This window comes from Apteryx mantelli, chromosome 4 (assembly GCF_036417845.1).
Source record: "Apteryx mantelli isolate bAptMan1 chromosome 4, bAptMan1.hap1, whole genome shotgun sequence".
Lineage (NCBI taxonomy): Eukaryota > Metazoa > Chordata > Aves > Apterygiformes > Apterygidae > Apteryx > Apteryx mantelli.
This window is the reverse complement of record NC_089981.1, coordinates 31,986,664-32,010,884: the sequence shown is the minus strand read 5'-3', so window position 1 is coordinate 32,010,884 and position 24,221 is coordinate 31,986,664. Positions and strand designations below refer to the sequence as shown.

The window sequence follows — 24,221 nt, the reverse complement described above, 5'->3', positions numbered from 1 at the left end:
TATTCTTCTATTAAGCGCTTTTATATGGTAAAGTAAGAGTTTTTTTTATGCAGTCTTTTCTGTAGTCTGAAGGGTAATTGACTAAGAATGTGTTGTGGCTTTCTTTAATCTGTTTTGTTATGAACAAAATAGGCAAACTCTTACTGTCATCACCTCTGATTTAGTACTCAGAAACAATAACAGCTTGGCATTAAAGTGATTTTCAACCTTTTTGTATGGATGCCAGTCAAATTTCATTGAGTCAGTGTTCATTTTATTATAGTTTTTTTTTCCCTGGCTCTTTGGAGACATGTGCATGTTTAAATTATTCATTAGGTTAAAAGTTTACCTGCCCTGCATTTGAGCAGAACTTAAGAAGGATTCTCCCTCTTTTTTTCTGTGCAGTGCTGAAATTCTGTTTTTATGTTTAGGTGTTGATACCTGTGAATAATAGTCCTAATTCTTATGCATGACTTCATAAATGTTTTCTTAATATGTCATCTTAATATAACAACATCCATGTTTTGTTAGTTGCTGACTTTTAGGAGAGTGGTATTTTTTTCATTCAATTGTAGATCTTCTTCACTTCATTATTTCTTTGAAGCAAGTGCACTTTCCAGGATGTCATACTTTTAAAGTTTTAGTCAATAAAACAGACATTGTGTAGGTGCTACTGGTAGGCAGTAGGTGCAGAGTTGGAAGTTCAAGGGTGTGAAATGTGTTTTCATGCTCATAATGCTACTTGTATCAATAGCAAAAAGTTCTAAGCTGAATAAAACATCCTCCATCCTGGAAAGTGTATTTCTGATGTAGTGTAAACCTCTGAACAGAAGCATGTCAGTTTTGTTGACTACAGGCATAACAGTAATTCATTTACTGTCTCCCTAAAATATGCAATTTTTATGATCTATATATTCAGCTAGTTTTTCAGCCAAAAAGGAATGGTGTTGTTACCTCATTGGTATATTAGCACCAAGAGTGATGCTTTTGTGGCTTGCATAATATTCTTCCATTAAATGTCAGGATTTACTGGGATCTATTGAACTTTAAAATCCAACACGAGAAGTACTGGAGGCACATCTGATTGATTGTTTAAAACCTGTGTTAAAAGTCAGTTCCAAATGTTGGTAATGTGGGTGCTTCAAAGGACTTGTGAAGAAAGTATCTGAAGTCTTCTAATGAATTGCTAATTGATTGCCAAAAAGCCTTGAACTTTTTAGATTAGAAAAAAAGGCTTATGCTCCCTAAGTAATCCTATGGGATGTCATAAGACTGATGTTGCTCTTCTTGTACTCCCTTTCCAACTGGATACATCCCCTAAATATGAAAAACCTTGACCGCACAGTATTGCTTGGAGAAATAGTTATGAAAGATAATAATCAGCTTTCTGATCCTTTCCTCTCCCATAAACCATTCCCTCCTGTATCTGACACTTTGGGTAAATTTAGCACATTTCTAAGCGATAGTGAGAACAGGGGTAAAGAGCTGCTGAGGAAGGAGCAGTAATAAGGGGATGAAGGTACCTATAAAGCCGGGGTTAGGAGCATGGAGCCGCAGTCCTTGGCATGCTCTTCTGTGCCTGCCGGTGGGATGGCAGCAGAAGTTGTCCAGGACTTGTCCCAGCATGCTGGTTCCAGGTCAGATTCCCGGCTCTGCTGTACTGGTCCCCAGCCTCGGGCAGCTGCCTGTGGGCTGGAGGTAGCTGGTTTCCCGCAGGCAGCAGCGCTTGAATTACCCCGCTGTGAACTGGCACCTGCAGCCTGTGCGTGGCTCTGAGCAGTTACCTCTGGCTGCCCTCAGATGAGGACAGATTCTTCTACCTCTCTTACTTAAATTGTGGTTACGCTTTTTTCCTCATGTATGAAAAGGCTATTAGTTTGCCCTTAGCACCAGTGAAATCAGTTCCTAGTACAAATGTATGAATCTGGCGTCTGGATCCAAGTAATAAGCTTAAAATGATTATATCTTAATACAGCTCTGTGAAAAAAGCTGGAGAGGTATAAGGGATTTCAAACTACCATACCCTCAATATCCTTCAGCTTACTAAATCCATAGAATCAACCAGATTTTTCTCCCATCGTAAAATATGTAAGACTTCTCTACCTGAATTAGAAGTTTTTTCACAGAATCACAGAATCACAGAATCACTGAGGTTGGAAGGGACCTCTGGAGATCATCTAGTCCAACCCCCCTGCTCAAGCAGGGTCACCTAGAGCACATTGCACAGGATTGCATCCAGGCGGCTTTTGAATATCTCCAGAGAAGGAGACTCCACCACCTCTCGGGGCAACCTGTTCCAGTGCTCTGTCACCCTCACAGTGAAAAAGTTTTTCCTCATGTTAAGATGGAAGTGTCTGTGTTTCAGTTTGTGCCCATTGCCTCGCGTCCTGTCACTCGGCACCACTGAAAAGAGTCTGGCCCCATCCTCTCGACACCCTCCCTTCAGATACTTGTACACATTGATAAGATCTCCTCTCAGCCTTCTCTTCTCCAAGCTGAACAGGCCCAGCTCTCGCAGCCTTTCCTCATAAGAGAGATGCTCCAGTCCCCTAATCATCTTTGTGGCCCTTCGCTGGACTTGCTCCAGTAGTGCCACATCCCTCTTGTACTGGGGAGCCCAGAACTGGACGCAGTACTCCAGATGTGGCCTCACCAGGGCTGAGTAGAGGGGGAGAATCACCTCCCTCGACCTGCTGGCAACACTCTTTCTGATGCAGCCCAGGATACCATTGGCCTTCTTGGCCACAAGGGCACATTGCTGCCTCATGCTTAACTTGGTGTCCACCAGCACTCCCAGGTCCTTCTCGGCAGAGCTGCTTTCCAGCAGGTCAACCCCCAACCTGTACTGCTGCATGGGGTTATTCCTCCCCAGGTGCAGGACCCTGCACTTCCCTTTGTTGAATTTCATGAGGTTCCTCTCTGCCCACCTCTCCAGCCTGTCCAAGTCTCTTTGAATGGCAGCACAGCCCTCTGGCGTATCGGCCACTCCTCCCAGTTTTGTATCATCAGCAAACTTGCTGAGGGTGCACTCTGTGCCTTCATCCAGGTCATTGATGAAGAAGTTGAACAAGACTGGACCCAGGACTGACCCCTGGGGGACACCGCTAGCTACAGGCCTCCAACTAGACTCTGTGCCACTGAGCACAACTCTCTGAGCTCTGCCATTCAGCCAGTTCTCAATCCACCTCACTGTCCACTCATCTAACCCACACTTCCTGAGCTTGTCTATGAGGATGGTATGGGAGACAGTGTCAAAAGCCTTGCTGAAGTCTAGGTAGACAACATCCACTGCTCTCCCCTCATCTACCCAGCCAGTCATTCCATCATAGAAGGCTATCAGATTGGTTAGGCATGATTTCCCCTTGGTGAAGCCATGCTGACTACTCCTGATCACCTTCTTTTCCTCCACATGCTTGGAGATGGCTTCCAGGATGAGCTGCTCCATCACCTTTCCAGGGATGGAGGTGAGGCTGACTGGCCTGTAGTTCCCTGGGTCCTCCTTCTTGCCCTTTTTAAAGACTGGGGTGACATTGGCTTTCTTCCACTCCTCGGGCACCTCTCCTGTTCTCCATGACCTTTCAAAGATGATGGAGAGTGGCTTAGCAATAATGTCCGCCAGCTCCCTCAGCACTCGTGGGTGCATCCCATCAGGGCCCATGGATTTGTGGGTGTCAAGTTTGCTTAAATGATCTCTAACCCACTCCTCCTCCACCAAGGGAAAGTCTTCCTCTCTCCAGACTTTCTCTCTTGCCTCCAGGGTCTGGGGTTCCTGAGGGCTGGCCTGACCAGTAAAGACTGAAGCAAAGAAGGCATTCAGTAATTCTGCCTTCTCCGCATCCTTCGTCACCAGGGCACCCACCCCATTCAGCAAAGGGCCCACATTTTCCCTAGTCTTCCTCTTGCTGCTGATGTATTTGAAGAAGCCCTTCTTGTTGTCCTTGACATCTCTAGCCAGATTTAATTCCAAACGGGCCTTAGCCTTCCTCGTCGCATCCCTGCATACTCTGACAACATTCCTATATTCATCCCAAGTGGCCTGTCCCCCTTTCCACTTTCTGTAGACTTCCTTCTTCTGGTTGAGTTTTGCCAGGAGCTCCTTGCTCATCCATGCAGGTCTCCTACCTCCTTTGCTTGACTTCCTACTCATAGGGATGCACCGCTCTTGAGCCTGGAGGAAGTGATGTTTGAATATTAACCAACTCTCTTGAACACTCCTTCCTTCCAGGGCCCTCACCCATGGGATTCCTCCAAGTAGGTCCCTGAAGAGCACAAAGTTTGCTCTCCTGAAGTCCAGGGTTGCGATCCTACTTGGTGCCCTGCCTCCTCCTTGCAGGATCCTGAACTCCACCATCTCATGGTCACTGCAGCCAAGGCAGCCCCCAACCTTCACATCTTCCACCAGTCCTTCTTTGTTTGTTAGTACGAGGTCCAGCAGCACACCTCTCCTTGTTGGCTCCTCCACCACCTGTGTCAAGAAGTTGTCACCAATGCTCTGCAGGAACCTCTGGGACTGTTTGTGCCTAGCTGTGTTGTCTTTCCAGCAGATATCGGGGTGGTTGAAGTCCCCCATGAGAACCAGGGCCTGGGATCGTGAGGCTACTTCCAGCTGTCTGTAGAAGGCCTCATCCACTTCCTCATCCTGATCAGGTGGCCTGTAGTAAACACCCACAACAGTGTCACCTCTATTAGCCTGCCCTTTGATCCTTACCCATAAGCTCTCGACTCGCTCTTCATCCACCCCTAGGCACAGCTCAATACATTCCAGTTGCTCTCTCACATAAAGAGCAACTCCACCACCTCGCTTTCCTGGCCTGTCTTTCCTAAAAAGCACGTAGCCATCCATGACAGCACTCCAGTCATGCGAGCTGTCCCACCATGTCTCCGTAATGGCAATGAGATCATGGCCCTGCGACCGCACACAGATCTCTAGTTCTTCCTGTTTGTTCCCCAAGCTGCGTGCATTGGTGTACAGGCATTTCAGGGAGGTGATTGAGCATGCAGGTTTCCCAGGAGGGCTAAAAGAGGGTCCTCCATAGCCACATCCCATGCGCACTTCCCTGGCTGCATTCACCTGTTGGAGGCATCCTGACTTGAGCAGTCTTTTGCCAACTACCCTGTCACTATAACTCTCCCCTTCCCCCATCTTTCCTAGTTTAAAGCCCTCCTTACCAGTTTATTTCCATTAACTGTCATAACAGTAAGTATTTTACACTCTCCTATTATCTCTAATATGGCCACTTAATCACATCATTATTTTTTTTACCCACCACCAAAAGCAGAACTTGGGTAACTGTGAAGTGCTGCACAAACTTGAATGTTTCAGGCTGATGGGTTTCCCTCTGCTGCTGCATACTGAGCATCTACCTCACTGTACACTGTACATTGTGCTGCGGCAGATAGGTCGCTTCTGGTGTCCAACCTGGTGAATTAACAACTAACTAGAGATTCTCTACACCACACTGCACTTTGCAGTGCAAATACAGATGCTCTTAATGTTCCACTCTGTCCTTATATAATAGGTTTTATGTGTGCTGTAAAATTCTGTATCCAAAAAAGGAGCCAAATTCTTTATGCATGGGTAAGGCAAACAGTTTTCTTACATGACTATAGTACACAGAACATCCAGTGGTAAAATTCACGTTGATTCCCAATGTACAAACTCAAAACCTATAAATGGTCTTATTTGTTAAGCTAGTTGGTATCACAGAGACAAACAGTACATGCGATGGCCACCTTTTTCTAGTGTTTTATTTGTATACTAATGAAACATTAAATCAAAAGTAACCTCAAAGTTTTTATTCCGTAAAATACTATTTTTACTATTTCTGTAAGGTATTTCTACCTTCTCCTCAGTGCTCTACTACCTTTTACACTGATATCAGTAAAACACAACAGTATTCATTCAAAAATATGTCCTGCAGCAAGCAGAGTTTTCTGTTGGATTGTCAAAGGCTTTTTTAAAATCCACCCCCCATGTCCAGCACTGATAGCATCAGCAACTAGACTTTCATTTAGGGGAAAACCTTGTAAAGCAAAATCATGTTTGTGCTCTTTTAACCTTTTTTCTAAAGCTAGGGAAAAAAGAGCATTTTCTTATCCTGCTCTATATATGTCATCCCTATAGCTCATGATTCAAATCATGCTTAACAGACGATGAGAAAATAGAAGAAAAATAAAGAAAATGGAGAAAATTAGAATGCAGGATACTATCTAGTACTTTGCTTCATTCTGTATTATGTGAGAGGAATTGTCAGCAGGCTGATCAGGTTCACAGTGGAAAAATACTGTCTGCTTCAACCAGCAAAAGCAGGAACCTCAGCTGGGGTTTTAGAATCAAGGTTGTCACCTAGAACTTACCTAAATGTTTTGGATTTGCTTTGCAACTCTCATTCTCCTGTGTTTTTACATGTGTAGCGGAAGGAGAAGGGACACATCTGGCTCTTACAGAAATCAGTCAGTTATAAACTTAAGACTTTTCCTGTGGGCATTACTAAACATGTTCAAAACATCACAGAAGAAAACAACTTTCTTAAAATTTTATGACCTTAAAAATGGCACTGTTTACCCACATACTGGAAATACTAAAAATTTGCCATTTTATAAGAAAAAGCAGTTATATATTGTATAAGCCTATCCCTAGATAGTGAATATAAACTTTGCCTTAGATCAGCCTGTCTCACTTTCTTAGTTACAGCAACTCAAGGAGGACTGTGTGAATGTTGGCAGCATTACACAATTGTGATTCAAATTTGTATGCATACTGCTTACAAGTATCCATGGAGAAATTAATAGAATATGAGAACAAGCTCCACAAAAACATCTTACGATAATATATATTTTAAATACTTAATTTTTTTAAACCTGCATAACAGAAATTAAAAAAAAAGTCCAACTTAGCATGTTATGCCGCACAGCAGCCGAAGTGTGTGTGCATGTGTGCATAAGAGTGGAGTAAGGAAAAGGCAAAAATTTTCCTCCCTGTTTCATCTATTAATTTTTACATTTCTATATTGAACAGACATTGGGTAAAATACTTCAAATATTCACTAAAGCAGGGGCTGGAATCCAGCTATCCCTGTTCCACACTGATGTTCTAACCGCTATGCTGCAGAGTGAATGCTTGTTACAAATTTCTTTTTTTTTTTTCTGGTTGTACAAGCCTTTACATATTCTGTGCAAAATGGAATAATTTCAACTGGCGACCCATAAAGTACTGTGACACCAGAATAACACAGCCGATAGTGAGTACACGCTCCTGGAAGAAATCTGAATCTCCTCTACCGCAGAGGAGGAACTGAGCTGTAGTGAGCAAACCTAGGCTGGGCGTCAGGCATGTAGCGACTGGATGAGAAAGGGTCTCCTGCCAGTTCCTCTGGTTTTGAAAATTTCTAACAGGTCCAGTCCTGCAGGTGAGTTATACAGAGAAAAGTCTGGCACCTGTCTCATTATAACAGAGCTTAGACATGAGCTGGTTGCTGAGCAGCTGATGATATCAAGCCCAAAGTGCTTCTGAGCATGTCACAAACTAGACATTGATATATCCGTGGAGCTTTACTGGAGAAAGCCAAGACACCTGTGGATTTTGAGTGCCTTCAGGATCATAGAACAGCTAGGTGGGTTTTTCTGACAAAAATACAAGGTTGGACTTAGGAAGCTGAAGTGGGAATGATGTGCAATTTAATCTTTTCCTCTCTTTTGTCATCTGTCAAATGGTCATAAAACTAGCTACCTTGCTTAAAGAAAAAACAGGAGGTAGGTAATTTTTACAAAGGGCTCTGAAGACGGAAGGGGTTACTGAGCTATCTAATGTGATGCATAAGTAGCAGAAGCTTGTAGGCAAAGATTATCTCCTACTAAAGTGTTCCTTCACACAGTTTCAATATTGATATAGTTAGACATATAGTATATGTGTTTAATTTTGAATTATATTAATAACATGATTAATATTTACTTTCCTAACAAAGCACAAAGACTTAATGGTACTGTGCCTATAACAGGAATAGCAAGTGACAGAAGATTTCCACTACAATGGGTCTAAAGGAGTCTTCAGGTGGTTTCTAACCATGTGCCTTGAAATGGTATGATTAAGTCTGCCTCTTTTGGTTTTCTGAGAGCGTGTCTGTACAGAGCATTGAAATATAATGTTGAGAAACCCATACTGACAAATTTAGTATATCTCAAGTGCCAGAAGCAGTAGTGAGTGGCTCCATGCAGGCCACACTGCCCTTGCTTCTTCTCTAAAAGAGCTGGTTTGGGTCTCTGTTCTGCAATTTGCATATTATAGACATATGCTTAATTTAAAGATCAGGTATATAAATAAACATATCTTTGTTATTTTTGCTGTGTACTGTCAGCCTTGAAAAAGTTGTTTATTTCTCAGCATTAGATATAAAATCCCTATAGGGAATTCTTAGAAAGCGCTTCTTATATTGTAGTAAACCCTTTAGATATTGAAGTCAGTTGGCAGGCTTTTAAAGAATAATCACTGCCATGTACTTGACAAATATATCAGAATATTGTATACACAGAGAGACATCAATACCTTCATTTATTATTTTATTAATTTACATTAGACAAATTGTTCTACTGAAATCCAAACAGAGCTCTATCTGTCATGATAAGTCATTTGCATCTCTTTCTTGGAAAGGCAGGATTAATGTCATCAAACAGTTGGAAACTCTTCTACTCAGAATCTTTAATTCAATATAGACCAATTTACACGGTAAGAAACAACTTCTTAAGACTCCAGAACACAGCTGGTCAGAACATTTTAACTATTAAGAAAGGCCTATTGATGCAACTTTCCTCTTGAAGGGGAACTAGGTACCACCCTAAGTTAGACGTCTTACATTTGATAACATCTGATACCTTCTCAAGAACACTGTCCTTGAGCTGTTCTGGTTTTTTAATATTCTAAGAGCTCCATGAGCCAGAATAAATGCACGAATGAAGTGCCACATGTTTACAGTGAAGCAAGCATTAATAGGAAGATTCTTCTTCTGACTAGAGAGGAACAGTGTATGTGCATTATGTATGTGCAGCTACCCAGAAAGGCAGGATGAGTAACACAGTAACAAGACTTACATTAAAAATAAACATTTATGGTCTTCAGATGCTTGTGAACGGTGTGTTTTGGCATAAACTGAAAAGAAAAAAAAAGGACTTAGTATTTGTTCAAGTCCTGTATCTGAAGAAAACTCGTACTGACTTCAGACCAATTTTTGTTGGAGCAGGTTTGCCAAATTTGGGTAATACTTAGTTACTTAGTTTAAGTAACTCAACAGTAGTTGTTCCCGAGGAGGATGCCATGAAGAGTTCCAGCTTTTCATCTGAGAACAGAAACCTCCAGTTCAGATCTGATTTCAATTGCCATTTGAATAGGAATGTGATAATTACTGGTCAACATCAGAGGGCACTACATGATTGATTTGGCATGATTAACAGTTTCTTAAGAGAATGGTTGGCAAAGGCTGGATGAATAGAGGTGTTTTCACATCCCCTGGCAGAAACCTGCAAAAGGCTTGGCTGAACTCTGGCAGGCTTGCAATCGCCAGTTGCTCTCTCTTAAATAAGCACTAAAATGCTAACTAATGAGCATTTCCCCCTGCCCCCCCCCACCACAGCTGCCACTTCTAAGCACTTTAAAAATTGGAATTCATATTATCTTCTTTTGGTCAAAAGTATTGCAGCAGTGCAAAACTTCAGGATACTTCCCTGCTATTTTACTTCAAATTTTTGGATTGTTGTAGTAAGTGTCCTGACAGGCTTTTTTATTGCATGACTGAGACATAAGCATGCGGCTGCAGCCCTTTATTGCTACATCTCTGTCACCTACTAAACCGTACCCATCCTTGCATGATGTCAAAGTTGTTTCTCAAATAGCAGCTGCTACGGCTGAGAAGAAAACACTGTGCTGAGCAAGAGTCCTCTCCCATTCTTGCTTGTCCATCTCTACATACTATATACACAGTGTCATTCCCATGTTCCATATTTCGCAGTGTGAAGGACCATTTTGCTGCTGTTTAATAGCAAACTTGAATTCAGTTGTCAATAGTCTTCCTATTTGCAATTTGCAGGAGAGCTGCTCCCTCTGCTGAGTTTTCTGTTGATAGGCATCGGCACCTGATGTCCTTCCTCACCATGCTGGGGCCCAGCCCTGACTGGAACGTGGGCCTCTCGGCTGAAGACCTCTGTACCAAGGACTGTGGCTGGGTTCAGAAAGTCATTCAGGATTTAATACCATGGGATGCCGGCACAGACAGTGGCGTTACCTATGAGGTATTTGGACTATGTGTAATGTATTCAAAACATAAGGTTTACCTTAAAGCTGTGAAAAATGAAAGCTGTTTCATCCATGGTAATGTCATAGACATCTTTATACTACTTTACTAAAAAATTTGCTCATAACAAATGAAAAGTCATTTAGATAGATACTGGCAACAGTTACTGTCCTTCAGTGTGCCTAACTTCCCTGAGAATTATTAATGGAATAATATTCCATTATATTCCCTTGGAATATTACTATAATCATCTATTGAGTAAATTGAGGACATAGTTTGCTCAGAACAAAAATATTAAGGTGCCCAGGCCCTTGGATACTATGAGCCATCAGCAGCCAGTTCAAATGGCGTTCTCTGCTGTTTCAACCCAATGCTGACTGTCCCACTTGGCACAGACTAGTTAATAGTAGCAGCAGGGAATGAAACTCTGCACTTTGCATCACAGCAAGGCTCTAAAATCATCCACTCTCTCCTCCTCTCTTTCAGTCTAGAAAGAGATTCAGATTATCCTCAGGTAAAATCCTGTTTTTGACCAAATGAGTCACACATCAAATTACTGAACTGATTAGGTCTCCATGGGTGATCAATATACCTACACCATGACTCCATAAACACAGAGTATAGGCAACCCGAAGCTAGGCAAGATGAGTTACCTTCTCAAATTCCATGCACGCTCTATTTCAGAAGACAAAAGGTGGGGGGGGGGGTTGGGTTTTTTTTCCCCCCAGACCCAGTCTTTTCAGAACATAAGGAATTTCTCCAGTTATAATGCAGCTCTGTAAGCATTTTGAAGTCTTTTTTTAATGTAGTTATCTAACCACACAATAAGGTGTGCATCTTATTGTGAATCCAGCATCAGGGTCCAATCCCAAAGTGTTAGAGAAGTTCTTCACGACAGAAAAAGTTGCTGTTAAGTATGAACATACCAAGTTCATCTTCTAATGGAATTTCAAAGTTTAGCATTCAGAGACATTTTTATTTCTGCAGATGAATTATACTTTTACTAATAATTTTAATATATTTTTAAGCCATATTTATCTCTTTGATTGCAGTCTCCCAATAAACCTACAGTTCCTCAAGAGAAGATCAGACCACTTACGAGCCTAGATCATCCTCAAAGTCCATTTTATGATCCAGAAGGAGGCTCTATCAAGCTGGTAGCCAGAGTGGTAATTGAGAGAATCGCACGCAAGGTAGTATTACAAAATAATAGCAGGATAACTCCTCATAAAAGAAAAAAAAAACAAGCTTCCCCCCTCCCCTGGAACCTTATCCTCCCTGACCAACCCCCTGCAAAGGTAATGGCAGAAAATAAGTAAAACTTTTTCTTAAATTTAAAACTGTCTTAAGGTATTGTTTCTCCTACTTGTGCTAATTACTGCATCTGCCTATCTGGGGATTTTTAAAAATATGCATAGGAATTAGAAGAGAAAAAAAGCATTATATAAAAAAATATTTTGCCTGTCCTGTTGCTACTGCTGCAGATACAGTTATACTGTCTTCCTGTGCGCTTTGTCCAGCCATGTCTTAATGACTTATGGTGCAACTTTTCCTATATGATTATTCAGTGATTCCCTTTATGTCACAAACATTCTCTGATATTTAAGCTTGGTTTTCTTAGCTTAACTTTATTTCTCCACTATTATCCAGTAAAGAATTCTTAAGACCAGTCATCTCCTCTTTTGGGGGTCCAGAGGAGAGGGTGTTTAGATCACATTTGAATATGTATAAAGTCATTTTGTTCCATTTACATTTCAAGAGCATAAGTTAAGCCATAGCATATGTTAGATCCATATTGATCTAGAACGGTAGCCTAGTCATCCTTTTTATCAAAGATTTCTTTAACCCTTTTTTTGCTTGAAGCAGTTGTTCAAATCCTTTAATCTCCATTTTTTTTTTCCTCAAAGTGTATTGTATTTGGGGAACAATTACACAGTAATCTAGACAGATGCCCATGACTGGTATACTCAATGTACTGTTAGAATATTTCTTTGGAGAATGATGTCCCCTACTTAGGTATTTCATACATCCTTTTTTATAACTAAATATAAGTATATACATATTTAGAAATGCACACACAACATTTTTCTGTTCACCCAACCTCTCCTTCCTCTTATCACTTTTATGTACTGTAAGTTTTTTAGAGATGAAATTGTGAGACCCATGAATCATTTAAGTGCTATTAAAACTGAGCGAATTATAAGTTTTCCACTGGAGGTCTACACAAAAGTGATTAACTACATATTCATAGCTTTATGTTACACATATGTAACACATTAGCTGTGTTACATTGCAGCTTCTAGCAACTCACTTTATACCTATCTTAGCCCCTCTATCTGGTTGTACAGGAGTTTCCTAAATCCAATCTCCACAATCATTTCTTTGCAGGGGGAGCAATGCAATATCGTACCTGATAACATAGATGATATTGTGGCAGATCTAGCACCGGAAGAAAAAGAAGAAGGTACTTTTTAAATTCGTTTGCGCTGTGCTAATTTATATTTTGTGCCATTTCTAGATAAACTGACTAAGGAGCAGAAGTCTCAGGGTCAAAGAGTGATTTAGTTTTTCACTTTTTCTGGTACCTGCTTTTAGCTTTCCCTTATACAGAAAAGAAATTGCATGTGTACATGACAGGTGACAATAACAGCGAAAGTAATAAAACAGAAGCTTTTCAGGGTTCTAAAAAAAAAAAAGGAGCAATTTTTTTTTTTGAATCAAAGTTGGTAATTAGTCTTTTTTTTCTCTCAGGTTAAAATGGAGAAGCCTAGAGTGCAGATGGAAATAACTTACCATATTAACATCTAAAGTAATCACCAGCAAAGTAAACATAAGCAAATGGAGGATAATCTATTGTTAATTTTCACTGCCTTTTCTTATTTTTAGATGACACCCCTGAGACCTGCATATATTCAAACTGGTCTCCATGGTCAGCCTGCAGCTCTTCTACCTGTGAAAAGGGCAAGAGGATGAGGCAGAGAATGCTTAAAGCTCAGCTGGACCTCAGTGTGCCCTGTCCAGATACCCAAGATTTTCAGCCATGCATGGGTCCAGGCTGCAGTGATGAAGGTAATCAAGGGGAAAGGGTGGAGATGAACATTTTGTAGGATCGAGAAAACTTTTTCTTTAAAGTTCTTAAACTGTTGGTTGCTGCATGACTTGAGTTATGGCAAACAGAAGAATGATTGCTGAAGAATGCAAACAGGAGCTGCCTGTGGTCAGTTCGGCAGTTCAGTTGAGTGGGTGTATGAAGTACATGGAAGCGTAAGGAATGAAAGGAGTAAATTAAGAGAAGACAACGTGAGAGGCAGCAAAAAAGTGATACTGTACACAAATGGGCAGATGCAGATTTATCAGGGAAGTGGATAGTAATCATATTAATACTAGCGATTGAAATGGTCCTCTGTATTTTAGATGGTTCCACTTGCATGATGTCTGACTGGATTACATGGTCCCCCTGTAGTGTTTCCTGTGGAATGGGAACGCGATCTAGAGAGAGATATGTAAAACAATTCCCTGAAGATGGCTCTATGTGCAAAGTGCCTACTGAAGAGACTGAGAAATGTATTGTAAATGAGGAATGTTGTAAGTATTTCATTTAGCTTTGTAAAATCTGGTCAATAACAGCAGCACTGCTGAAAACATGTTTTATATGAGCTCTGCTAGTGAACCATTTTCTCTTTCCATTTTGAATAGCCCCCAGCAGCTGCCTTGTCACAGAATGGGGTGAGTGGGATGAATGTAGCGCTAGCTGTGGAATGGGAATGAAAAGACGACACAGAATGATTAAGATGACCCCCGCTGACGGATCCATGTGCAAGGCAGAAACTACAGAGGCAGAGAAATGCATGATGCCTGAATGCCGTAAGTGTCCATGAGTATATTACCTCTGCTAAGAAGAGAGACATCATTTCTGACACATCGCTCCATCACACCAAAGAACATAGCTAAACCAGAAGCACTCCACTTTTTCTTGTTCCCCTTAAAATCAGATTCCTTAGGGGAATGTGCATGAAGTACCACTTGCACAAACGGAATGAGTGTCAGTAAAAAATATTGAGTTGTATGCTATGAGTGTATTAGCCATACAGTGATGTGTATATTAGCATGCCATATGTAAGCCATTCTGATTTTTAGAATATGAGGTATATTTAATCAAAAGGCTAGGCTAAAACAGTACCCTCTCCTTTTAGCCCATGAGCAGCTGAGAAATTGAGGCGCTCCTTTTGTGCAGTCAGCCAGTCTCCCCTTTAGCATTTAATAGTCTACTACTATCGTATTCAATTTCTTAAGAAATGTTAAGATTTTCATCAGAGACAGCAAGAACTATAGTTAAAAATAATTTTTTAGTAGATAAAATGTGGTAAATAAATAAATGCCACATTTTAGACTACATTGATTTGACTTCCAGTTCTGTGCACTGAAACTATGTATTGGTTTCTTAAGAAAGTTATGGTTCAAACATAACTTCTTAAACTATTTATTCCATGGAACTACTGGGGAGCTGCATATATGAATAAGATATATAAAAAGATAGCAAAGAAAACCTATTAAAACCAAGCAAGCCTTTTTACTAAATACAGTTTTTCTCTGAGCTTTTGCAGAAGCATCATTCAGCTTGTGGTTTATTTTGTCCAAAGTGACAGCAAAATATGAGTAGTCGAAGACAGATAAAAGACAATATATTTTCTACCTGAATTATTTTCAAAATGTGTACCTTTGTAATGTATAACAAAGTTTCATTAACTTTTTTATTTTTGTATTAGATACTATTCCCTGTCTACTTTCTCCTTGGTCTGAATGGAGTGACTGTAGTGTAACATGTGGGAAGGGAACGCGAACCCGGCAAAGAATGCTGAAATCTGCTGCTGAGCTTGGAGACTGTAATGAGGAACTGGAACAAGTGGAAAAATGCATGTTACCTGAATGCCGTAAGTGTGGGAAACTCTCTGGGAAAACGAAGGCTAATTTTATACATGTTACAGACTAACAGTCAAAACCTTTTCACTATTTTGCAGCATCACTTCTTAAATGCTTACATCAGTTCTTTTTTAAAAAAGATATTGTATGGACAATTATCTCCTGCTTGCCTTTGGTTATAAAATGTAGTACGAACATTTTAGGTAAATGCTCTCTAAATTCAGAAATGTTATAGACTTTCTGATCCTGTTTTGGAGAAGGGTCTACAATTAGAAAGAGCAGTTCTTGCTTCCTTAAAGTTGCAAGTAAAGAAGTGATCCAATGCTCTCTTGCGCTCACTCTTGTTTTCCATTTGTATTATGCTTTGGTCTGCCCACAGCGGGGGGTCAGTAATATGGGAGTGTTATCATCTGTTGATTTATTTTATTTTATACTTAATACGCACTTTTGGCTACTGGCAGCTGAAATAGGACCATGACTAAATTTAATTTTGCCTTACTTTAACCTATGCTGATGACCAATACTGCTTTGTATGGTTACTCTGTGTTTAACACAACTTTAGGCAACAATTCCTGTGCTTTGCAATAGTATAAGAAGTCAGAAATTTATATACATTTTTATATATATATAAAAATGCAGAACGTGCCCTTGAGAGGAAAGAAGGAAGGAAAGAAAGGATTAAGATTACCTGTGTGATTTTTTTAGCTCAGAGATAGAACAGAAAAGAGGCTACATCTTTGATACATCTCTGAATTGTGCCATAGCCTTTTTACAGACCTACATCCCTTCCCACCCTGGAATATCATATGCGCCAGTGGGTGGTGTGGAGACAACTGCATTGATTTTATTCCCTACTACACTAAAATACCCCACTTCCTGGGTGGTGCAGATTTCCAGTTGTCTTGCATTCCTTGTGAAGAGCAATAGCCTGAAGTGTTGCTGAATGAATAGGACATGATTATACTTTTGGTGTAGTGTTGCCAGAAGTTTTAAGAGATTTTATAACTAATTACATTATTTTTCAAAGAAAATATTGGCTAGAAATGGTTTTATAATGCAGTTTTTTTATCTCAGCCTTTCTTAAATAATTTGGAATTACCATTTTTGATTATTATTCAGGGGGGCTGTGAGTTTTAAGCAACGCTGAAAAGATGAAAACTTTTAGGTCATAACGTTATTAGTGACTTTTGCTTATAGTATAAAACCAAAAAAAAAGATACAGGTTCCATTCCTTCTGGGTTGCTGTAAGAAGTTCCTTTTGGGGTTTGTTCATTTTTTTTCTCTTCTGATTTACTCGGGGTGTCAAAATGTACCTCTTTAAAGCTCTACATCTTACCAATAAAACAAGGCTTAGATTTCAGATATCACCTTCTTTGTATATATAGCTCAGTTTTTTACAGCTTTTCATTATGAAATAGACATACAGCCTTACAGACTGGAACATTGAAGAAGGCACAGGAGAATTATTTGTGTTTGTTCCAAGTTTAGTGACCTGCCAGCACCACTCTTGGAAAGGAAACTGAGAGAGTGGCAAATAATATTTCTGCTAGCGATTAACTCACTCAATGGAAAATTTTGATGTGTAGCTTCACAAAATTTGCTGAAAAGACTGGAGGCTTAAGTTGCATGCATGTATTTAGGATGCAAAAACTCATTAGGCACATCTGTGTGTTTCTTCCTGACCTTATGGTTAGGTTGCCAGGTATTGCAGATTTCTTGTATTTGCTCATGTTTCTCATTCTTTGCAGCCATTGACTGTGAACTAACGGAGTGGTCCCAGTGGTCAGAATGCAATACGTCATGCGGAAAGGGCCATATGATCAGGACAAGAATGATTAAAATAGAGCCACAGTTTGGAGGAACAGCATGCCCAGAAACTGTCCAACGTACAAAGTGTCGAGTAAGGAAATGCCTGAGAGGCCCAGGTATGGAAAAAAGGCGATGGAAAGAGGCCCGGGAGAAAAGGAGAAGTGAACAAGCAAAGAAAAATATAGATAGTGAGCAATACCCAGGTGAGTGTGAAACCATCATTTAGAATGCTCATGTCTGTCTGACTTTTCTGTATAACAGGAGGGAGTTTGTGAGCAGCTCCACTTCATGCTGTGATAACATTTTTCAGTATTACAGTTGAGGGAAGGTTTTAGCAATAAAGTACAGCTGCTTTCAGTGTTTGGCTGTCATCAAAAAAGTGTGACACATAAGCTTAGGGCACAATGGAGAAAGGCTTTTATCTGTCCATTATATCATCAGTGAGAATATTTTTAGATGCTTACTAGCTCCTTCGCCACAAACAGTGGCATATCAAACATCCAGAAATTAGACCAGGCAAAGGATTTCTACCAAACAAACAACAAATACATGGAACTGAACGATAATCTTTGGATCCTGTTGAATTTTTAAAGTATTTGTTAGATCCAATGGTAAACCTCAAAACTGAGCAAATTCCCATCTCAGTAATTTGATTCAGATCTGCTCAGACTCTTTTTTTCCACAAGGGACAGTATTAGCAAAAACTGATGCCTCAAATCAGTAAAATATAATATTTTGTGATATAGCTCACATTATCAAGATATGAGTTATTGTTCATTTGTGGCTCATGCCTGTCCCACATTTAACAGTTCATTAATTTTATCTGCTTTATAATGTAGACAGTAAATTTCTTTTTCAATGTATTTTTTCAGTGTTTGTCAAATGCACCTTGATTATACTTAATTGGGGGTCCTTAACTGCTACTGTAATAAACTAGGCAATATGATATCTTATATTCAAAAAAGTAAGTGTGTATAATGATATACATATTGAGATATGCAGGTTAGTCTGAAATACTGGAAACTGAATCAAATGACTTTTTTTTCAGTTTGCAGACTGAAACCATGGACTGCTTGGACAGAATGTTCTACACTGTGTGGAGGTGGAATTCAGGAACGCTACATGATAGTAAAGAAGAGGTCCAAAACCACTCAGTTTACTAGCTGCAAAGACAAAAAGGAGCTAAGGGCATGTAATGTTCATCCTTGTTAGCAAAACAGGAGGCTTTCAAGTGATGTACTCCGAGCTAAATGGAAAGTCAACCTTGGTTTGGTTTTTAAAACAAAAAAATATATAAAGTGTATATTAGTTTTCATTTTTGCAGTGTGGTTTGCTTTTTAGTCTTGCTGGTGCAAGAAATGTATTTTATAAATATTTCCTCACAGATTTATGCTGAGAGTAAATCTTTGATACTCCAGCTAGCCCTTAATGCATAAAAATAGTAAGTCATTGTGAATCATTTAACTGAAATACAGACCTATCTGTGGACATGAAATAGCCATATAGAAATACTACTTGTAAAGACATGGGATGCATGCTATTAACATAACTAAGTTAAAGTGACATGTTTCATATGTGGAAGGATTGCTCTCTTGATTTGATTTCAAAAATCCAAAGCAGTGCCTATGTGATTACGGAACTATGCCAAGGAATAATTTCAGTAATGCTGGTTCAATAATTTTAAAGGTGCATATTTATCTTTTCATACTATTGGGTTAAACTGATAGTTATAATAATTATCCTATATACTTTTCTTCCAATGGATATTATTGTCCATTGCAAAATGATCTTTGTTTCTTTAAAAATTAAAAAGGAAATAATTTGTGCAGCTTAGTAATGATGTCTGCCCACTGTATAGTCACAGTCAAAATAGCACACAAAGAAAACATGTGAATATCATTATGTATTTAGATGCCATATTCTTCTATTTGGTCCATCCACTGACTCTCAAAAGGGATACAGAACTAATAAAATTGGTCCAAACAACGCAGTCAGCTGCAATAGTTGTGTCATGGAAAGACTTCCACATGGGAGAGAGTAAAAATTAGGTTTTGTTTAGTGAGGATATTAATCAATCACAGGTAAAGAGAGAAAGAGGTTTAAAAAATAATAAAAATAATAGAGAAAAGGTGAGCCAAGTTTTCATGCATCCCTTCCAGCAAAGGGAAGGGAGTCCCTGAAATGAAACAAGGACAGACTCTTAAAATATTAATTACAGATTGCCACAAGAATATATTTATGGCAGTAAGTGTCATTTGTGGTTTTTACTCGGAGTTTAGGAAGATCTAAAAATTACTAAATTTATGAGAATTGCAGGACTATAGTCTGTAGATACAGTAGCCAGGATAAATGTCTTCCCTGAACACCTTGGCTATCAACAAACCGCCTGAGATTAGAAAATAGCTCCTTAACAGTTCAAAGTGCTTTTGCTATTTTACACCTGCTTCTGCAGAATTTAGCTCTCATCCCTACCGGTAATCAGATATAAGACTAGAGGAACCTTGGGCCTCACATGCTATTGAAATATAATACTGTCTTGTAAGTTTAACAATTTAACATTTAAGATGAGAGATAAAGCTGATGGGTTATCTTTTTGTCCAGTAAAGACAGCATACACCTATGTCTCTACATAAATAATAACAATGCACTGAAAATAAAGACTGTTGATGATAACACTTAAAAACAAGTTTGAGAGAAATGAATGGAAAAAAAATATTTTATAGTCTCTTTAAACCAGCCTTAAATAATTTACTCACATCTTTAACGCTTGATCGCAATCCTCATAACCTGACACCCAGGTATTAAGTGTCCGCATTTCATTTGAACCACAAGCCACTTAGGCTATTCTACTTTTATCATCACTACTCTGGGAATCCTCTCATTACCTCCCCATATCTAGATGGTATAGAGGAGTCATTGGCTGGTTGCAATACACCGTAGGGCTCTTCATCATCATTTTTTCACCGAACACTGCAAGGGCTGCTCAGGAATTCCACAGCTGTTGCATCCCAGCCCCTCACAGGTTTTTTACAGCTTTTTTTAGACCTGGAATGAGGGGAGGCCAGTGAAATGATGGACCCAACTGCAGTACTTAGCCTCTCTCGCCGCTGCTAAGTGAAATGGGTGTAAGCCCATAGTGAACCAAACCAGGAGGGGATTAAAAAAAAGGTTAATGCTAAAACCAAACACTTTACATTTTGCACAGCTTGGCTCATGTAATAATAGTAATTCAGACAGATAGACAGAGTGCCTCCTTGTGCCTGTTGAAAAATTCTGCAGTGTGTGTCTCTGTAGCACTGTCTTTACAGTCTACCAACTAGACTGTCCCTAACATATATTTATGATCTTACCTTGCACATTACCATTTTTTTTTTGACCAAAAAAATCAGATCAGTGGAATAATACAGATACTGGAGCAATGACCAGCCAAGCATGTCAGGTGAAGAAACAGTTGCAGAGAAAGGCTACAGAGATCAACGCCAGGCGCTCGGCCAGGGCAGAGCTACATATGCAAAACAAGATCCATACACCAATGATCTCTGGGCGCCTCGCTTGTTGAGTCTGACAGAGGTATACCAGCTGAGGGTAATCATTAAAAAATAAAAGCTCAGGCTACAAATCTGTGACAGGCTGTAAGAGCCTGGGTGGGGGAGAGGGAGTGCAAGAAGCAAGTGTCTCTTGAATGCAAAGAAAAAAATGTTATGACTTTAGGAGCTATATTTTGTCTCCTCAACTCATACCACTTGTTCATGCTAATCCTGCAAGACCATGCCTGCTTCTGTAAATAATCAATTATAATACTAAGTTAGCTTCATTTTTCATGTGTGTTCCAGTTCATCAAGTTCTTCTGTCTTTTTAATTACTCCCTTTGCCAAAGTCTACATAGTCCAAATAAGTACTTTAGGTATGTATGAAATATGTAACTTTTTTTTTGAATGTGCCCACAAAAATGTCCATTAAAAATCTGGTATTCCTTTCACTGTGGTTCTTACCAATTGACTCTCCATGTACTTTATTTTCTCTTAGTTAGGAGGCTGTTCAGTGTGATTTCCAGTCATTTCTCTTAGGCTCATTAAAGGTATGAATGTTGGATTTTTTTTCCCACCTTGTTAATACATGCAGTGACAAAGTAGATTGCACTTGGTCAGAAATGTGTGATCATTCCTGCCTAGGTTCAGTTTTTTACACTGTTTCTCTGTTGAAACATTTTACAAGTCACTTGTTGTCTTTCTTCCAACTTGATACAGAAAATATTTAAGCTTGTTACATTTTGTAAAAAAAAAAAACAAAAACAAATGAAGAAAAAAATGAGGTTGATTTTCTATTCAGAAAAAAAAAGCTCTGATATACAATATGTAGAAGTATTGCATTGTTGCTTTAAACTTTCTAGTAGTGTAATAGCCACAGATTATCAGTCAATAAAAATGAGAACTGTTATCTTTATTATCTCATAAATAATACTGCTGAACTGAAAGCACAGATATCACTCCAATTTTGTAGACCTCAAATATCAGATTTTAGCATTGTATGTTATTTTTTCTAACATACGAACTGTAGAAACTTTACACATAATAAAAAAAGAAAAGTTAGGGGCTTAACAAATGTACAGTAGGATTCTGTGTGTGCAGCATACAATTTAAAACAAAATTTTGTTTGATTGCATTTTTAGATTTCCTTCGTTGTTTTTGTTTGCTGTGAAAGTATGAAAAAGCTACCATGAATATTTCTTACCAAAGTCTTGTGTAGATGTTTTGTAGCTGTCTGGCTAACACATTATTATTTTGGAATAAAGACATCTTTACTATGAAATTTATACTTGTTGCATGAGATTCTATTCAATTAATATGATTATGTATACTAAAAAACATACACTAAACAATATAAGGAGTTATGTCATGCTCTTATTCATATTTTAGTCCTGTTCAAGCTAATGGGATTTCTGGAATGAGCTGGGTTTTACTAAAGCCAGTCATTATTTCCACTTGGAAATTACCCGCATTAAGGTTTTTGTTGAACCAAGTTAGAGTTTGTTGCTGTTTATTGCTTATCACAGGATACCTTAGGGTTGTTACTCAACTTATGCTGTATTACTCTCATGCTGTTTGTTTTTTTTAATAAAAGAAAGACAAACTATTTAAAATAGCACATTTTAAAGCCTGGTGATACATGAATACAAAGTTCTTAAAAATCAGTTTTGAGATTCTGTGAAACTTTCAACTGATATTTTATGATACCGGAAGACTGTTCAGGTATGCTGTGAGGATGAGTACTTCATTAGTAACTACACAGAAAAGTACAGCTGTTAGGGGGACCCACTGCAGCAGCTGATGGTGTAAGAAAAGTGACTAAAAGTTAAATCTTGTAGCCAGCTAAAAGAGACCATGGTGCTAATGAAAAACCATAGTTTAAAACTAAAGCGTAACAAGGCTGGGATGGACATAATATAGTGCTTAATGTATGACGTAATATAGGAGCGGACAAGCTAAGAGTTGCTTACTGATAACTGCAGGCAGAAGCTGGTGCGGGTGGCGCGCGGCCGTTTGCTCCCACGGGAAACGCATACCACTTCCAAGCAGCTGTTCTGCGACAGCTGTACTGCCAGAGGGTGCAGTAGTGGCATGAGGTGCCCCTCATGGTGCTACTCACCTGCAAAGAGCCCCCCGAGCTCTTGAGCACCTCTGCTGTTCTCAAGGTGGCACTGGCTGCAAGCAAAAACCTCCCTTCAGTTAATCTAACATAGCATTAGTGAAGTTTGTAGCCACTATTAGAAGCACAGAGAGACAGATCAATTTACCTTTCTGTTACTCCTGCTTCAGCTTGTTGGCAAATAGTAGAGATTCATCAAAAAAAAGTGCTAATTTTGACTTCAAATAAGATAGCAACAGCTTTGACACTGCCTAGTTTGTGCAGATTAGACATCACAGTGCCAGAGTAGTAGCAGTCTGGCTTAGCAGGGCAATTCAGCTTGGCACCTTTGCTTTATGTATAATCAATGGACAGAGACACACTTTTCTGAAGGACAATTTATAGTATCCAAGTAAACCAACTTCCTCCTTCTCCACTGAGAAGGAGCTGCTAAGTGAATTTATGGAGCAATTTAATGTTCTGGCATACTGAATGGGGAGACATCCAGAAGAGCAATCATTATCATGTGGTCCATAAAGCTGTATTAGAAAACCTTTACCTCAGAGGGCTTTACAGAGCTCATACGTTAGCACAGTGAACATACAGCCTCTTTAAATGCTAGCCAGCCAAGCGACTGCTGGGGCCCATACTGGGACAGTATGCTTGCCCTGAGTTAGGATGCTTTGTGTGGCCAACACATCTAAAACATAACCAGCATGGCAGAAAGAGATGGTAGAGAAGGTCTTCAGCCATATCTGTAAACTAATTAATTAAGTCTCCTTCCCCACACAGGCATCAGCCATTCTCAGAACCACAGAAACTGTTTTTCTGTGAGAAAAAAAAAAAAATGAAATTTTGCACAGCTCTTAGCTAAATTCTGAACCTTCTCATTGTAGCTTATTTGACACCTGTCATTTCTATATCTGATATGGTTATTTATTAATGCTGCAACATACTGACACTAAGGAATGGTCAGTTCAGGGCTTATATAATAGCCCAAAATACTAGAATAATGCTGCTACATGGCTGTGCACCTAACTACAAAACAAAAAAAACCTTTTTTTTTCCCCTTTTTCTTTCCATTTAGGAAACCACATCTTAACTACCGGGAAAAAAAGCCTTTACCAGTAAAATGGAGTGTGCTTAAGCAGCTTCTGTTACCAAATTTCAGGCACTTTTACTTGCTTACATTCTTTGCTCCACATGCAAACCCATTTAAGATCTTTATTACTATGCTTTCAACTTCAGGACTCAGTCACTTCATGCAGTGTTGCGCAAAACAAAGCAATTACAGGCCACCTGAATGATATTGAGTTCTGTCTCCTCTGGTTTCCAAAAGACAGAACAGTTTGCGCCATAACTGATGGGCACGTTAACTGCTCAGTAGGCAATGACATTTTTCACATTCAGTCTAGCTAATTCAATGCATCTAAAAGGCTAACATTCAGAGCCCTGCAGTCTCTCTCTTAAAAATGCTAGGGAACAACAGTGTTTATTCCACCATCAGTAATAAACTGACAGACCTGACAGACAGGAAAGACCTTCCTTTCTGCTTACTTATTACATTTGCACAAGTGGAGAAAATGAAACCTCTCATGGCTTCCAATT

General features: G+C 39.4%; 1 protein-coding gene and 1 long non-coding RNA gene across 6 annotated transcripts in view; one reads left to right on the top strand and one right to left on the bottom strand.

Annotated features, from left to right (window-relative positions):
• Positions 1-21,801, top strand: part of SPON1 (spondin 1) — a 206,921-nt gene extending 185,120 nt beyond the window's left edge. The window contains exons 8-16 of the mRNA XM_067296173.1: positions 10,056-10,257; positions 11,312-11,452; positions 12,648-12,723; positions 13,146-13,328; positions 13,674-13,844; positions 13,956-14,123; positions 15,026-15,190; positions 16,928-17,191; positions 18,037-21,801. Coding sequence (XP_067152274.1) covers positions 10,056-10,257; positions 11,312-11,452; positions 12,648-12,723; positions 13,146-13,328; positions 13,674-13,844; positions 13,956-14,123; positions 15,026-15,190; positions 16,928-17,191; positions 18,037-18,200 — 1,534 coding nt within the window. The 3' untranslated portion in view covers positions 18,201-21,801. The remainder of the gene's footprint in view (positions 1-10,055; positions 10,258-11,311; positions 11,453-12,647; positions 12,724-13,145; positions 13,329-13,673; positions 13,845-13,955; positions 14,124-15,025; positions 15,191-16,927; positions 17,192-18,036) is intronic.
• The window catches only part of LOC106497088 (uncharacterized), a 197,829-nt gene that overhangs the window by 55,204 nt on the left and 118,404 nt on the right, over positions 1-24,221 (bottom strand). For 3 of the 5 annotated variants that reach the window (XR_010884091.1, XR_010884093.1, XR_010884092.1), the window contains exon 5: positions 22,635-22,690. This is a non-coding gene — a long non-coding RNA (uncharacterized lncRNA). Of the gene's footprint in view, positions 1-9,063; positions 9,122-22,634; positions 22,691-24,221 lie in introns of all 5 variants that reach the window. The other 2 variants (XR_010884089.1, XR_010884090.1) reach the window with 1 other exon arrangement.